The sequence below is a fragment of the Phascolarctos cinereus genome, unplaced genomic scaffold (assembly GCF_003287225.1).
Source record: "Phascolarctos cinereus isolate Bilbo 61053 unplaced genomic scaffold, phaCin_HiC Scaffold_5;HRSCAF=322, whole genome shotgun sequence".
Lineage (NCBI taxonomy): Eukaryota > Metazoa > Chordata > Mammalia > Diprotodontia > Phascolarctidae > Phascolarctos > Phascolarctos cinereus.
The window spans coordinates 359,563,968-359,579,509 of NW_027555958.1; the positions used below are offsets into that span (position 1 = coordinate 359,563,968).

General features: G+C 36.5%; 1 protein-coding gene across 1 annotated transcript in view; it reads left to right on the forward strand.

The window, feature by feature from the left end:
- RAB3GAP2 (RAB3 GTPase activating non-catalytic protein subunit 2) overlaps window positions 1-12,749 on the forward strand; it is a 127,629-nt gene extending 114,880 nt beyond the window's left edge. Inside the window, 6 exon segments of the mRNA XM_020982238.2 lie at window positions 309-383; window positions 668-886; window positions 6,131-6,220; window positions 10,414-10,635; window positions 11,058-11,216; window positions 11,871-12,749. Of these exon segments, the coding sequence (XP_020837897.1) occupies window positions 309-383; window positions 668-886; window positions 6,131-6,220; window positions 10,414-10,635; window positions 11,058-11,216; window positions 11,871-12,026 (921 nt within the window). The 3' untranslated portion in view covers window positions 12,027-12,749.
- Window positions 12,750-15,542: the final 2,793 nt, after the last annotated feature.

Genomic DNA, 15,542 nt, shown 5'->3' on the forward strand with positions numbered 1-15,542 from the left:
GGACTTTGTTGGTGAACTTTGTGTGTAACATGTAACACACACATATATGCATGTGGATGTTTATATACATAGATAATTTAACACACACACACACATGTCATTAGTACTACAAACTGAATATAAGCTTCTTAGCCCAACTCTAGAAGTATTTTAATTTAATCCCAGTAAGAGGGATTGAAACTCATTAATGTCATCTAACCTCACAATTCCAGCTCATTAATTTAATATAAAAAATCAACTTAAAGATGTTTTTTTTATAATGACAGAAGTTTTGTAGAATTTAATTTGTATGTTCTTTTAAAAATTAGGATGTGGGTATGAGTGACACAGCAATGACATCGTTTCTTGACTCTTGCTTGGATCTTCTTCAGACTTTAATGGAGGTAAAATATACAAATCATTTAATACATAATAATTATGTTAGAATATTGGAGATTATAATCATCATCAGTTTTAAGTATAGGCAACCAGGGGAAAAAATGTATTTCATGTGGAGACTGATTATTATGATACTGGAAGAGTCTTATATTTTTATTTGATCTGGAAAAAAATTCTCCTTATACTTTCCTCTTTTAAGGACAGTGCAGTATGAGAACTTAAATTTGAAGAGTCTCTTTTTCAGCAAATTACTGACATATAATCCTTTCTATTTCCAAAATCTTCCTAGGCTGATGTTAGCAGTGATGAAATGCAAGTGCCTGTCTTAGATACTGAAGATGCCTGGGTCTCTGTTGAAGGACCGATATCAATAGTGGAGCTGGCTCTTGAACAGAAACATATCCACTATCCACTTGTTGAACACCATTCTGTGCTATGCTCTGTCTTGTATGGAATCATGAGATTTTCACTGAAGTCTGTGAAACCTCTTTCCCTCTTTGACAGTAAGGTAAGTACTGTAATTTCAAAAGATTTCAAACCTATGTGCTTTAAAACAGAAGTGAATTGAAGGACATAAGTCCCAATAATGATGGTGAAGCACTAAGAAATCATTCTTTGAGGATGAGTGAAGATGAATAATCCCTTCTGAGGAGTTTGAACAGTTCTTCATATTCATATGAGTTCATTGTTGCAGTCACTTTAATTCATTCATTTTCAGAAATGTGACTGGATTGTATTTCAGAAAGTCATATTTCTTTTCATAGATTATGATTTCACTAATTTTGAAGATAAAAATAATAGAAGGAAAGGAAAATGTTTTAGTGGAAAGAAAACTACATCAGGTTAATAACTTTCTTTACATTTTTGACTAAATTTCAAGAGAAACTTGTAATTTTATGTAAAATAAAAATGATTGGATTTTAAAAAACACAATCCCTTTTAGTAAATAATTTATTATCATTATTTAATTATATTCACGTAGGTTGACTTCATATTGAGGCATCAGGTAGCAGAGTGAATAGAGCCTTGGATCTGGAATTAGAAAGATTTGAATTCAGTTCCTGCCTCATGCTTTCTAGCTTTGTGATCCTGAGCAGGTCACTTAACCTCTCTTAGCCTGAGTTTCTTCACCCACCCACCCCACCCCTGGCCTCCCTTCTCCTCTCATTAAATATTTCCTAATTACATGTAAAAGAATTTTTGACAGTCTTTTTTTTTAAATTTGGGTTCCAAATTCTCTCCTTCCCTTTCACCTCTCTCTCCAACTCCTCTCCATGCTTTTAGAAGGCAGGCTTTGATTTAAATTAAACATGTGAGGTCATGCTGAATATTTCCATAATAGCCATGTTTCAAAAGAAAACATAAAATAAAACAGTAGAAATAAAGAAAGTTTGGTTGGGGTTTTTTTGCTTTTTAATGAGGTAATCGGGGTCAAGTGATTTGCCCAGGGTCACACAGCTAGTAAGTGTCATGTGTTCGAGACTGGATTTGAACACTGACTCCAAGGCCAAAGCTCTATCCACTGCGCCACTTAGCTGCTCCAAGAAAGTTTTTAAAAGTATGGTTCAGCCTGCATTTGTAGTTTATCAATTATCTTTCACTAGGTGGAGAGCATTTTTTATGGGTCCTTTGGAATTGTCTTGGATCATTGTCTTGATCAGAGTAGCTAAGTCTTTCACAGTTGAGCATCTTTACAATATTATTGTTACAGTATACAGTGTTCTCCTGGTTCTGTTCACTTTACTTTGCATGAGTTCATATAAGTCTTCCTGGGTTTTCTGAAACCATACTGCTCATCATTTCTTATAGCACAATAATGTTCCATCACAATCATATACCACAACTCGTTCAGCCGTTCCGCAAATGGTATCCTCTCTATTTCCCAATTTTTGCCACCACAGAAAGAGCTGCTCTAAATACTTTTCTCTTTGCTTTGATCTCTTTGGGATATAGACCTAGTAGTGGTATTGCTGGGTCAAAGGGTATGCCCTTTGGACATAATTCCAAATTGTTCTCCAGAATGATTGCACTAGTTCACATCTCCATCCACAATGCATTAGTGAGGAGAACTCCCTTGAGAGGATTTTGGGAAGATGGCAGAATAATTGGTCAGAAAACTTTCGGCTTTCCAAATTTCCCTCACAAAGAAGACAGAACATTGCCTCAGAGGGAAAGTAGAGCAGCAGAATTAAACAAAAATTAGAGTAAAGTAGTTGTCCTCCTAAGACAACTTGAGGAGACCCCAGGAAAGACTGGACCTCAAGGGGTGAAGATTTGGCCTGAATCAACAAACAAACCCTAGGGGAACCTGGGTTGGGAGGCAGCCTCAGCCTCTGGAACTGACAGTATTGGGGGGGCAGGTCCTGACAGTTGAGTAAGAGAAGATTGCAAGGACCTTCCACTGTTGAGGGATGCTAAGTGCAGCTGTGCCGACTAGATGTGGTCCTGGGGCTGCAGCTGCAGGGGAGAAGAAGCTAGCACATGCCTAGTGAGTGTGGTAGCAGAAGAGTGGGGACCCTGCTGGCTGTGGGCACTTGCAGGAGAGCAGCATCCCAGGTTTCAGTTCTAGAGCAGTTTGAAGGACTGTTGAAGTTCACAGCCACCAGAGGGACTACAGAGAGCAAGAGTGTTTACAGGACAGTATGGCTAGGGGATCTGGCCATCGCCTAGGGGTGGAGAGGAGTGCCCAAGTTTGGGCTCCAGACAGAGCTCAAAAAATAATAGTAAGAAGGACCTCTGAGGCCTGGGGCATCATTCCCCACAGCTCAGGGCTAGAACTTGATTATAGTAATAGCTGCTAAAAATTAAACAAAACAAAATAAAAATGAGTAAGCAAAGGAGAAAAAAAAACCCAACTATAGATAGCTATTCTGTGGGTAGAGAAGATCTAGATTCATATTCAGATGAAGATAGTGGAACCAGAAAAGTTACTCCTTTTTTCAGTAAGAAATATTAAGTGGCCACAGGCCCAAAAAGAGTTTTTGAAGAACTTAAAAAGTACTTAAAAATCAAATAATAAGAGCATTCCAAGAACATTATAAAAAGAAAGTCAACCAACTGGAAATGAAGAACCAAAACCTTAAGGAAGAAGATAATTCCTTTTAAACTATTGGGCAAGGGGAGAAGCTGATGACATTCTAAGTTACCAAGAAATAATTAAACAAAGCCAAAAGAATGAAAAAATGGAAGAGAATGTGAAACATCTCATCAGAAAAACAACTGATCTGGAGAACAGATTGAGGAGAGACAATATAAGAACTGTAGGACTACCAGAAATCTCAATACAATATTACAAGAAATTATTAAGGAAAATTTCCCTGCAGTTCTAGAACAAGAAGGTAAAGTAGGAATAGAAAAAATCCACCAATCACCACCCAAAAGATCCCAGGAGGAAATTATAGCAATATCATAGGCAAATTTCAAATCTCCCAGGTAGCAACAACAACAACAACAACAACAACAAATTTAAATGTCACAGAGCTACAGTCAGGTTTACATAAGACCTAGCAGCCTTTATGGTGAAGGACCGTAGCACTTAGAACACTATATTTCATAGGGCAGAAGAGCTGGGGTTTCAATCAAGAGTAACTTCCCCAGCAAAGTATAATTCTGCGCCACCTAGCTGGCCCCTATCATTAGATCTTATAATTTATTTTTTTTCTTTTTCAAAGCAAGGCCTTGAAAGAAATTAATATCGATCTCTTTATCAAACCAGAATAAGAGCAAGATATAGGAACGAAGCATGTATATTGCAGAATATGTACACCATATCATAGGAGCACTTCATAAACTACATGTCAGCTGTCTTAGTCCCAGTACTAGATCAATTTAATAATTTTCATTTCAAGTTCTTTAGTTACAGTTTCTAGCATGGTTTCATTATTGTTAGATTGGTGATAAATAGAATAAATTTATTCCAGAAATATTTTAGATGGTTAACTTCTTTTGTATCAGGTTTTTAAATTTATGAAGTGATAATTGGAATCAGTGATTTAAACAGAGCCAAATGATTATTTCAAGAAAAGTTTCCTTCATCTTCATAGCTACTACAGACATTCTGCCTAACATTATATTACCATCATTAGATCAAAATGCATTTAAGTTCATTTTCAAGTATTCATTATTAAAGATACAATCAATTCAAGTAGACAGGTATTGGAAGTGGTTCTTCTGGGGCAGCTAACTGGCAGAGTGGATAGAGCACTGGCCCTGAAGTCAGGAGGACCTGAGTTCAAATCCAGCCTCAGAACAAACACTTGACACTAGCTGTGTGACCCTAGACAAGTCACTTAACCCCAATTGCCAAAAAAAAAAAAAAGAAAATGAAAATGATCTCTTCTGTAGTTGATGCCAGTTCTTTTAAAACAACAAATAACGTTTACCTGTGCAAGAGCTAACTGAACTGTACACTAAACAAAAGTTACTGGTGTGTTTTTCTTTTGAAATTGTAGTTGCCTCATTAATTATGATATGGATTTTGGTATCCTCTTCTATAATATTAAGTATTGTCATCTTAGTTTCTTTTGTAATATATTTTACTCTTCTACTATTTCATGTATGTAAAGTTACCTATATCTACTCCATTTTTCTCTTGTAAGTATACTACCTCCTCAATATCAGATAAAGGCCTATGATGTCTTACTACAAATACTATTGAAAACTACTGTGTTAGCATCAATACTTTTATTATTTAGAAATGAGAAATTACACTATATTAGAAAATGATTCATTAGCAAATTCTTTGATCTTGAATTTTGGTATGGGCTTTATAAATGTCCTGTTCCTTAATTTTTTTTTTCACAGATAAGCTTGTCTCATAGTTTGTTGTTGTTTTTACTGCCATTTGGGGTTAGTAAATATACACTTCATTTCTTGGACATACAAATTTGCTTTTCTGCTGTCATTCCTAAATGCTGAACTGTAGAATAATCTTTACGTCCCAATTTATCTTCTTTTATTTCAAGCCATTTTGTACTGTTCTGGCATCATAAATGCTTGTTCATTCCAACTAAATTTTGAATCTGTTGAATGATCAGTTATTGAAGAAAAACCATCATGTTTGACAAAGTAAAAAATAATCTATATGAGCAGTAGCAACAAAATCTATAAATAGCTCCAGATTAACTATAAATAGCTCCAGAATATAGAATGACTCTGGGGAAAAGAGTGTGATATGGGGTAGGGATAGAAAAATTCTTGTACAGAAACAAATAAGGAAATGATACTTTTTCATAACCAAAAAATTGCCATATGTAACAAGTATTTTTGATACATAATAGAAATATCACTACTATGAAAATTTTCTTAAGTAGTTCTGTTCATATTACATATGATATCAAGTGTAACACAGGCTATTGTTTGGGAAATGCTAGTCTAAATTAATATTTTCTTCTAGCAGTTCCATTTTTTTTTGGTTCAGTCATCTACATCTTTCATATAACCTCTGCCAACTTCTTCTCCAAGTTGAATAAAATCTGTTCCTTTAATTTTATTTTTCAGTATTTTGTTATTATGACTTTCCTATGAAACTTAGATAAAATCTTTCTAAATTTCATGTCAGTATCCAAACATTTAAATACTTTTAACATTAACTACTTGCCACATTCTTGTGCATAAATTAAATAAACTAAATTTCTCCTGAGATTAAGATGAAGAGGTTAAATAAAAATCCTTTGAACTCTGCAGAAATAGGGAAAACTTCAATAACACCCCAAAAAAGTGATCACAAGATTTTTTTGTTGTTTTTTTTCAGGGCAAAAATGCATTTTTTAAAGACCTAACTTCAATTCAGTTACTACCAAGTGGTGAGATGGACCCAAATTTCATATCTCTCCGACAACAGGTAAGATTTAGTTGTTCTTTTTTCCTCTGTGACATACTGTTTGTGTCCAAGGACCAGCTTATTTAGCAAGCACATCACCAGAAGATTGCCCCGAAGGTGAAAAACTCTTTGGTTGTGGCAGCGTATGCATCAAATAAAAATAAAAACAATCACCCATCCTTGTGTAGCCCTTCTGTTTCTGCAGTGACAGACTAGTGATGGGGACATAAAAGGTCAAGAAGTATATAATTCTTTCGTAATTTACAGATGTTTAGCTGTCAGTTAAGTGTGTCATCTTTCATGACCAGTGAATTGAAATAATCTTTGTTATCTCAGTTCAGATGATTTCTATTTCTGTTCTGTTTATCCAGCCTTAGTCTGTCTCCTGACCTTCTGACTTGAATCTCCAGTTGCCTTCTGGATGTCACACAGACTTCTTAAGCTCAACATGTCCAAAACTGAATTTGTTTCTTTCCTCCAAGCCCTCCCCTCTTCCTGACTCTCTCCTATTACTGTTGAGAATACCTACTATCCCATGGAGGTGCATGACTGAAATTCAGGAATCAGATGAGGGCTTAGATAGAGATGATGAATGAGTCCATAATGTTGATCGAGTCACCAAGACAGTATAAGGAGAAAAGGTGAAAGGACCCAAGATAGAATCCTGTGGTATACTCATATGTAGGCAGAAGGATGTAAATAATGATACTACAAAGTAGACAGACAAGTATCAGCTATAATCCACCTGCAAAATCTCCAGTATTCCCTTTTAGAAATTATTATGGTACTTTGACTAGGAGGTAACATAAAGTTCATTCCAAAAGGCCACAAGGACTCTAACTTTTAAGTAGTTATGGTAATATTAAATTCTAATCAACCAAGATTAAAAGGAAAGAGTTCCTACTTAGAGGAATACGTTCAAAATGATCTGGTCACGTCATATGCTGGGTTTTTTTAAGGAAAAAATAATCACATACGTTTATTAAGTGCCTGTGAGTGGGCTCTGTGCTAAGTGCTAGTGATAATGAAAGGTAAAAGATAGTTCCTGCTCTCAAGCAGCTCACAGCTTAATAATATCTTTTATAAACAAGGACAGAACAATGTCACAAAACTCAGGGAGAAGTGTCTGGAAAGAGGCATGGTTAGCTGTGTATAAACTGTAAGGAGGTTGAGAAGGATGAAGACTAAGAGAATTTAGCAATAAAAATTTCATTGGTTATTTCTATTTTACCCTCTCCTTCTACAGTGTCAAGGTGGGTTTTCCTTGATAACGTCTTAAAAGATGATGTCTAGGCCTTTTTTTAAAAATCATAGCTTTTAGATAGTCCAGTAATTCTTAAATTATCTCTCCTAGACCTATTTTCCAGGTCAGTTGTTTTTCAATGAGATATTTCACATTTTCTTCTATTTTTTTCATCCTTTGATTTTGTTTTGTTTCTTGATGTCTCATGGAGTCATTAGCTTCCACTTGCCAAATTCTAATTTTTAAGGAATTATTTTCTTCAGCGCATTTTTGTACCTTTTTCCATTTGGCCAATTCTGCTTTTTAAGGAATTTTTTTGTTTAGTAGATTTTGGGGCCTCTTTTACAATGTGGCCTATTCTGCTTTTTGAGATATTATTTTCTTGACTGTTTTTTTTCGTGCCTCCTTTACCAAGGTGTTGGCTCTTTTTTCATGATTTTTCTTGTATTACTCTCTTTTCCCAATTTTTCCTCTACTTCTTTTATTTTTTTTAATCCTATTTGAGCTCTTCTGAGAATTTGGGGGAGGCGGGGCTGAGACCAGTTCACATTTTTCTTTGAGGCTTTGGATGTAGCTGTTTGTACTTTGTTGTCTTTTGAAGCTCTGATTTCATTTTCCCTGTCACCATAGTAACTTTCTGTGGTCATGTTCTTCTGTTTTTGTTGTTTGCTCATTTTTCAACCTACTCCACTTCATGTTCAGAGGGGCTCTGCTCCTGGGATGGAGGGGGCATTATCCCAAGCTTCAGGCGTTTCTTGCTGCTGCTCTCAGAGATAATTCTGGGGAAATGTAAGTTTTTAGTTCTTCCGAAGTGATGCAATCTAGGGAGAGGTGTGCTGACTGCTTCCCTGCCCTGTGCTATGGTCTGTGAGCGACCCCAAGGATTTTTTTCCGCCCTAGAATTGTGAGCAGGATCCCCACTCCCCAAAATGTGCGCAGTACACTTTAATATGTTAGTGCTGCTCCTGCGTTAGTGCCTTGGCACTGCCATGCAGAACTGCATGTGTGCAATGTACCAGAGTCCTGCACCCATTGCCAGCAAAATTGAATCTACCCTGGGAATTTCCTTCTGACCAGTTGTCTGACCCCCTTACCACTGGTGGGCAGAGAGCTCCTGAAACTGCCAGTTCAGTTGCCCTGCTTCTGGCTTGCTGGGGCACAGCCTGTTGTTGTACTGCACTTCGCTCTCACCCCAGTGACACACACCTTTCCTGCCAGCCTTCTGAGTTGTCTTAGACTGGAAAAGTGTTTCACTCCATTCTTTTGTAGGTTCTGCCACTCCATAATTTGTTTTGAGGCATTATTTAAAGCTGTTTGGAGCAGAATTTGAGAGAGCTCAGATGAGGCTCTGCTTGTATTCTGCTCCTCTCTTTTCCAATTTTTTCCTCTAGTTCTCTCATTTCATTCATAAACATTTTGAAATCTTGCTTTATAAACTCTTCCAAGAATTCTAGTTGAATTTGCCCACATTGTGTTTTTCTTTAAGGTTTTTCTTGTAGAAATTTCAGTCATTCCCCTCTGGGTTTGTGTGTTCAGCATCTTTGTCACCACATTAGCTTTTTATGGTGGGATACCTTTTTTGTTTACTTACGTTGCCTGCCTGCTTCCTCACTTTGGACTTGCTGTTAAGGCCAGGTTCTGTGCCTGTCTGGACAGAAGGTCTGGATTGGTCTTGTTGCTCCTTTCCTTAAGTATTGAGTGTTGTATCCCTTCCCAAACAATATTTTTTTTTTAAACAAAAATCCGCAGGACCTCAGGGACAGTTCACACTGGGGATCTATAAGCTTTCGGTGCTTCCAGAAGTTGACTGATCCAAGGCAGTCTGATTGTTGCCTCCGTGGTCCAAGCTCTGCAGATTGCCATCTAGCAATAGATTATTGCCGGACTTAGTCCTGGAATGAGTCTGGGACCTCTCCTCTCCCTGGCCTGAACTGTCTGTGGTGTTCCTGGCCACACCCCATCCCCAAAGTCTGTCTCTCTAACCCATACCAGTCAGCCTTTCTATTTTTTAATCAGTACTAAATAGTTTTGATGATTATTTTTAGTATAGTTTGAAATCTGATACAGTCCCCTTCCTTCCCACTTTTTTTCATTTCTCCTGAGACTCTTTACCTTCAGTTTTTCCAGGTAAATGTTCTTTTTCTAGCCCTGTAAAGTTTTCCTTTTGTAGTTTGGTATGATATTGAATAAGTAAATTAATTTAGAGAGTACAGGGGTAGTCAGTGGTGCAGTGTTTAGAGCACTGGGCCTGAAAGGCCCAAGTCAGGAAGACTTGAGTTCACATCTGGTCTCAGACGCTGTGTGACCCTCGGCAAATCACTTAGCCTCGGTTTTTCCCTCAGTTTCCTTAACTATAAAATGGAGATGATAATAGCATCCACCTTGAGGATCAAGTGCGATGTTTGTAAAAAGCAGTTAGCACAGTACGTAGCACCTAATAGTACTATATAAATGCTTATTCCTTTCCCCTTACCTTTTCCCCTAGTACTTTTATTGTTACTATATTGGTGTGGTTTACCTGTAAACAGTTAACATTTCTCCAGTTATTTAGGTCTGTCTTGATTATTCTAAAGTGTTTCGTAGTTATATTCATATAATTCTTATTTATATCTATCTCAGTAGAGTCCAAAGCACATTACATTTTTGGTAGCTATTTTAAGTGGAATTTCACAATCTTTTCCTGCTGAGTTTCTTGGTAATATACAGAAATGGTGAGGATTTATGTAGGTTCATTTTATATCCTTCAAATTTGCTGAAGTTATTGTTTTAATTAATTGTGTTAACTGGGTTCTCCAAGTAAACCATCATATTATCCACAAAGTGAACTTTTTTTTTGCGCCTGTGTTTATTCTGTTTCTTTTTCTTGTCTGATTGCTCTAGCTAATATTTCTAGTGAGGTGTTACTTTAATGAAGCCTATATTAATAAGATTTTTTTTCCTGTTCTTCTCACTTGCATGCTTTGTTCCCAAGTTTTTATTGAAAATCATTAGTGCAGCTGTTCAGGCACAGCAGTCTGTCCCTAAGGACAAAGAGACTTCGGAGGAAGCGCCAGTTACTCCTCTTGGCAGGGATGGAGAATGGCCAGACCTGGCTGTGTATTTAGCCCAGCACCTTCAAGTTAATGAAGATGTGATTAGAAGACATTATGTATTGGAACTGTATAATTACGGAGTTGACCATCTTGGAGAAGAGGTAACTCTTGCTCTTTAATATACAAAGAAGGCTTACGTTAAGAAAATAGAGAGTAAAATTGGCCTTTCTAAGGTGGTGAATGAACTTTGTTAAATATCTCTTGTTTGTATGGTAAAGAAATTATATTTAATTGGAAAAATAAAATTCAGTGCCTGGCTTCATTTCATTGCTGATTCTTCCTGTGTCAAAAACATAAGAGCCCAGCCTCATTATGCTGGTATATGAAATGACAAGGTTTGGCTAGGCTAAAGACTAAACTCTGAGTTGTTTGACTTATAATATGTGGTCATAGTTCAGGAAGTAACTGACCTCCTCCTTAAGTGGCCTAGCAGACACTGAAAATGTTTCCGCTCTTCTCACGCTGCTCAGATGGAGGACCTCGAGGTATCTGACTGCACTTTTCTTCTTGTCCTTCCCCTTAGGCCATTCTGCAGGTGCAAGATCAAGAAGTGCTGGCATCTCAGCTCCTTGTGCTGACTGGGCAGAGGCTAGCCTATGCCTTACTCCATACTCAGACCAAAGAGGGCATGGAACTGCTTGCTAGACTGCCCCCAACACTCTGTACCTGGCTCAAAGCTATGGTAAGTGTAACAAAGAGGAGATGAAACACAAGATCTTAGGAGACAAAAATCTAACAAGTATTTTTAGTTGAACCAGGTTGTTCACACTGTGTTAACTAATCTTTACATGTTGATAACTGGTTGTTTTGCTGTTAAGGATAGTCATTCTGGTTCATGTTACAGTCTAATCCATAGTAGGCTTTGGAATTATTGTCTAAAGTATACAAAGAAATTATTCAGGGTTGAATAAGATGCCTAATTCTTATCAAACAAGTGTGGTTGGGTTTTGGCTTTTTTTTTTTCGCTGTCCACATATTGAGGCATTATGATTTATTGGAAAGAATCCTTCCCTTAAAGTCAGGAGAAATTATTATGATGTGACCACTGGCAAGTCACTTAACTTCCATAACGTATATGCATTCTATAAACTTGAAAATTCTGCATCGGTGCTAGCAATTATTATTTAATTCCATCATATTAGTAGAATTGATAAATTCCCCAAACCTACCTGTCACTTAAAAATGCGTGAAGTCGATTTAATACTTCTAATTTTATTTAGGGAAGAAAGGGAAAAGGCCTCTTAAAATACTATATTTACCTTTTATTATAAAGTTAATAACAAATATTACTAATTTTAAGATGCCTGATGGAATATTTTTCATGTCAAATTTGCAGGACCCCCAGGATCTTCAAAACACTGAAGTGCCAATTGCAACAACAGCTAAACTAGTAAATAAAGTAATAGAGCTATTACCAGAAAACCATGGGCAGTACAGTCTGGCCTTACACCTCATTGAAGCTGTGGAAGCCATCTCTGTTCCATCTTCATGACACATCAGCTGGATTAATGAATACTTTAAAACTGTCTTACTTCAACATGAATTAGTGCATGGTTATTTTACAAACAATAAACATCAGAGTTTATGGGGGGAAATACTTCCATGTGGATTTTGTAAAATATGAGAGATAAACTTGAACATTTTAAAACATGGAGTCTTGGCTAAGTTCCACTTCTGTGGATAACAGGTTAAAATGTAGCCAGACATTAATTATACAGTAGTTTCATAGTTTATTTACAACTCCAGCACTTGTGATGTAACTTTATTGTTAAAATTAACTGTTTTAAATCAATTATAATTTACAGACTATGTTCTTACCCTTTAGAGTCTATATTTCATATTCAGAAATGTTAACTATTGTAATTGAAATGTTATCGTACAGTCCTCTTCAGGAAAGTTTGGGGGCAGGGATAGAAACCTCAAGTTCCTTAAATAAATGCCAGGAAAATGCTTTTTGCTATCATGCTTTATCCTATATGGGCCATTACAAAGGCAATCTTTAGATATGAGAAGGCTCCCTTCTGAGAAGGAACATACATACTGTTTTCATAAAAGGAAGATGACTTTCCTTATGGAATAAGAATTCAAGATTGTAATATCTATTACCAACAGGAAATATGGTAGAAAGGATCTATAATCTATTAAAAATGCCAAAGAAATGGAGTTGGAGGTTCGTGATCAACACTGTAAAATTAAAACGAATGACAATGACAAATTTAAAATGTGTTTTTTTCAACGGCATCAAGTTTTGTCTATATCAGATAAGTTGTATTATCTTGTAAGTTTTGTATTTAAAAAAGGAGGATGGGGGGCAGATCTCTGAGGGAAAATAATGTTAAATTTAAGATTTCTTAACATTTGAGAACTATCAGGTTACAGGATTTGGTAATACATCTGTGCTCAGGAATAAGAAAATACATGTTGATGCTAGAACTTAGAATACCAACCTACCTCAGAGTGGGGTTGAGAAGGCTTCAGTAGTTTTAAAACATCTTTTGTACCTACTCCATAATGCCTAGCAGCTAGCTAGGTTTATAGTAAGTGCTCAATAAATTCCAGGTATTTATCACAGTACACTGCTGGAGTATAGCCATACACTGTAATTAATGTACTTGTCATCAACTGCAGTTGTTTATAGTAACCATCGTTTCTTTTTCCTAATGTTAGAAGCCACCCTTGACATCTGTAAAGGTAATAATAATAAAACATAAAAATTCCATTCAGGAGAAAAATGCAATTTCTCTGGTAGAAGTTGGGTGGACAAGTAAATAGTAAAAAAATATATATTTTTATTCAGTACATATGAGCATGTTCTACTCCTAAATGAAATCTCATAGTTAAACCTTAGTGAACATTTAGGATTTTCCCTTCCAAATAATGGTAATCAACATTTTTAATCTTGACATTATGTAATTGTCAGTCATTTGAATTTTCCAGAATGCTTTATATATACACGGTCACTTTGCCTAGGCCTGTACAACTGAGTGAAGCTTAAGTTTTTTGTTGTTCAGTGGTTTCAGCTGTGTCTGACTGTGACCCCATTTGGTGTTTTCTTGGAGTGGTTTGCCATTTCCCTGTCCATCTCAATGTATAGGTGAGGAAACTGAGGCAGAGTTAAACGACTTGCCCAGGGTCACACAAGCTAGTTAGTGTCAGAGGCAGGATTTGAATTCAGGAACATGAGTCTTCCAGACTCCAGGCCCAGCACTCTATCCATTGCACCACCCAGCTGCCCTAAGTTTTACTAATATGCTTTTAAGTGTTTTGATCAAGATACAGAGAGCCTGTGGCATAAAATAGTGTGAGTTGACTCTCCCTTTGACTCTTCTCCCCCCCCCCAATTTAAGCTTCTGCTTGCCGAGGCAAGTATAGCTCTCTGGGCATGTGGTTTTTTTGTTTTGTTGTTTTTTGAGGCAGCCAAGGTTAAGTGACTTGCACTGGGTTACACAGTTACTAATAGTGTCTGAGGCAAGATTTGAACTCAGGTCCTCCAGATTCCAGGGCAGGTTCTTTATCCATTGGGCCACCTCACTGCCCTTGGGCGTAAGTTCTTTAACAAACAAAACCACTTTAATAAATACTAAGATTCTTTAAATTACCATCTATTGCACTATAGGAAAATTAGCCAACAGTCATTTGGGAATTAAAGCTGCAGGTTGCTATAATTTAACAGACTATCAAAAAAGCATTGGAGGGGGCAGCTAGGTGGTGCAGTGGATAGAGCACCAGCCCTGAAGTCAGGAGGACCTGAATTCAAACGCGGACACATAACACTAGCTGTGTGACCCTGGGCAAGTCACTTAACCCCATTGCCTAGCCAAAAAAAAAACCCATCTAGTTAAAAGTTCAGAGGAATACCAGTTCTTTTTTTTTAAATATGTTTTTTATTTTTTCCCCAATTACATGTAAAAACTTTTAAAACATTTTTTTAATTTTGAGTTTGAAATTCTCCTTTATTTCCTCCTCATTAAGAAGCAAGCAATTTGATATAGGTTATACATGTGCAGCCATGCAAAACATTTCTATATTAGTCACACTGTAAAAAGAAAACACCAAAAAAAATGAAGTTTTTAGAAAAGTATGCTTCAAGCTACATTCAGACTCCATCAATTCTTTATTTGGAGATGGATAGCATTTTTCATCATAAGTACTTCAGAATGTCTTGGATCATTGTATTGTTGGGAATAGCCAAGTCATTCACAATTGATCACCATACAATATTGCTATTATTGTGTACAATATCCTGGTTTTGCTCATTTCACTTTGTATTAGTTCATGTAAGTCTTTCCAGGCTTTTTCTGAGAGCATCCTGCTCATCATTTCTTAAAATACAATAGTATTCCATCACAATCAAATACCACAACTTATTCAGCCATTCCCCAATTGATGGACATCTCCTCAATTTCCAATTCTTTGCCCAAACAAAAAGCTGCTATAAGTATTTGTGTATAAGTCCTTTTCCTTTTTTTTTTTTTTTGGTCTCTTTGGGACACAGACCTGGTAGTGGTATTGCTGGATCAAAGAGTATACATAGTTTTTTAGCCCTTTGGGCATAGTTCCAAATTGCTCTCCTGCATGGTTGGATCAGTTGTAATTCCAGCAACAATGCTTTACTGTCCCAATTTTCCCCCATTTCCTCTAATGTTTGTCATTTTCCTTTTCTGTCATGTTACCCAATCTGATAGGTGTGGGATGGTAGCTCAGAGTTGTTTTAATTTGCATTTCTCTATTCAATAGTGACTTGGATCATTTTTTCATGTAGCTATGGATCACATTAATTACTTTGCGTGAAAACTGTTTTCATATCTTTTATCAATTGGAGAATAGCTCTTATTTTTATAAATTTGACTCAATTCTCTATATCTTTGAGACATGAGGCCTTTAGCAGAGAAATTTGTTATAAAGTTTTTTTTCACAATTTGATTACTGTTTCCCTGCATCCTATTTTCCATTTATCCTATTCTCTCCTTTCATTCTGTCCATCCTCAAAAGTGTTTTGCTTAGACCA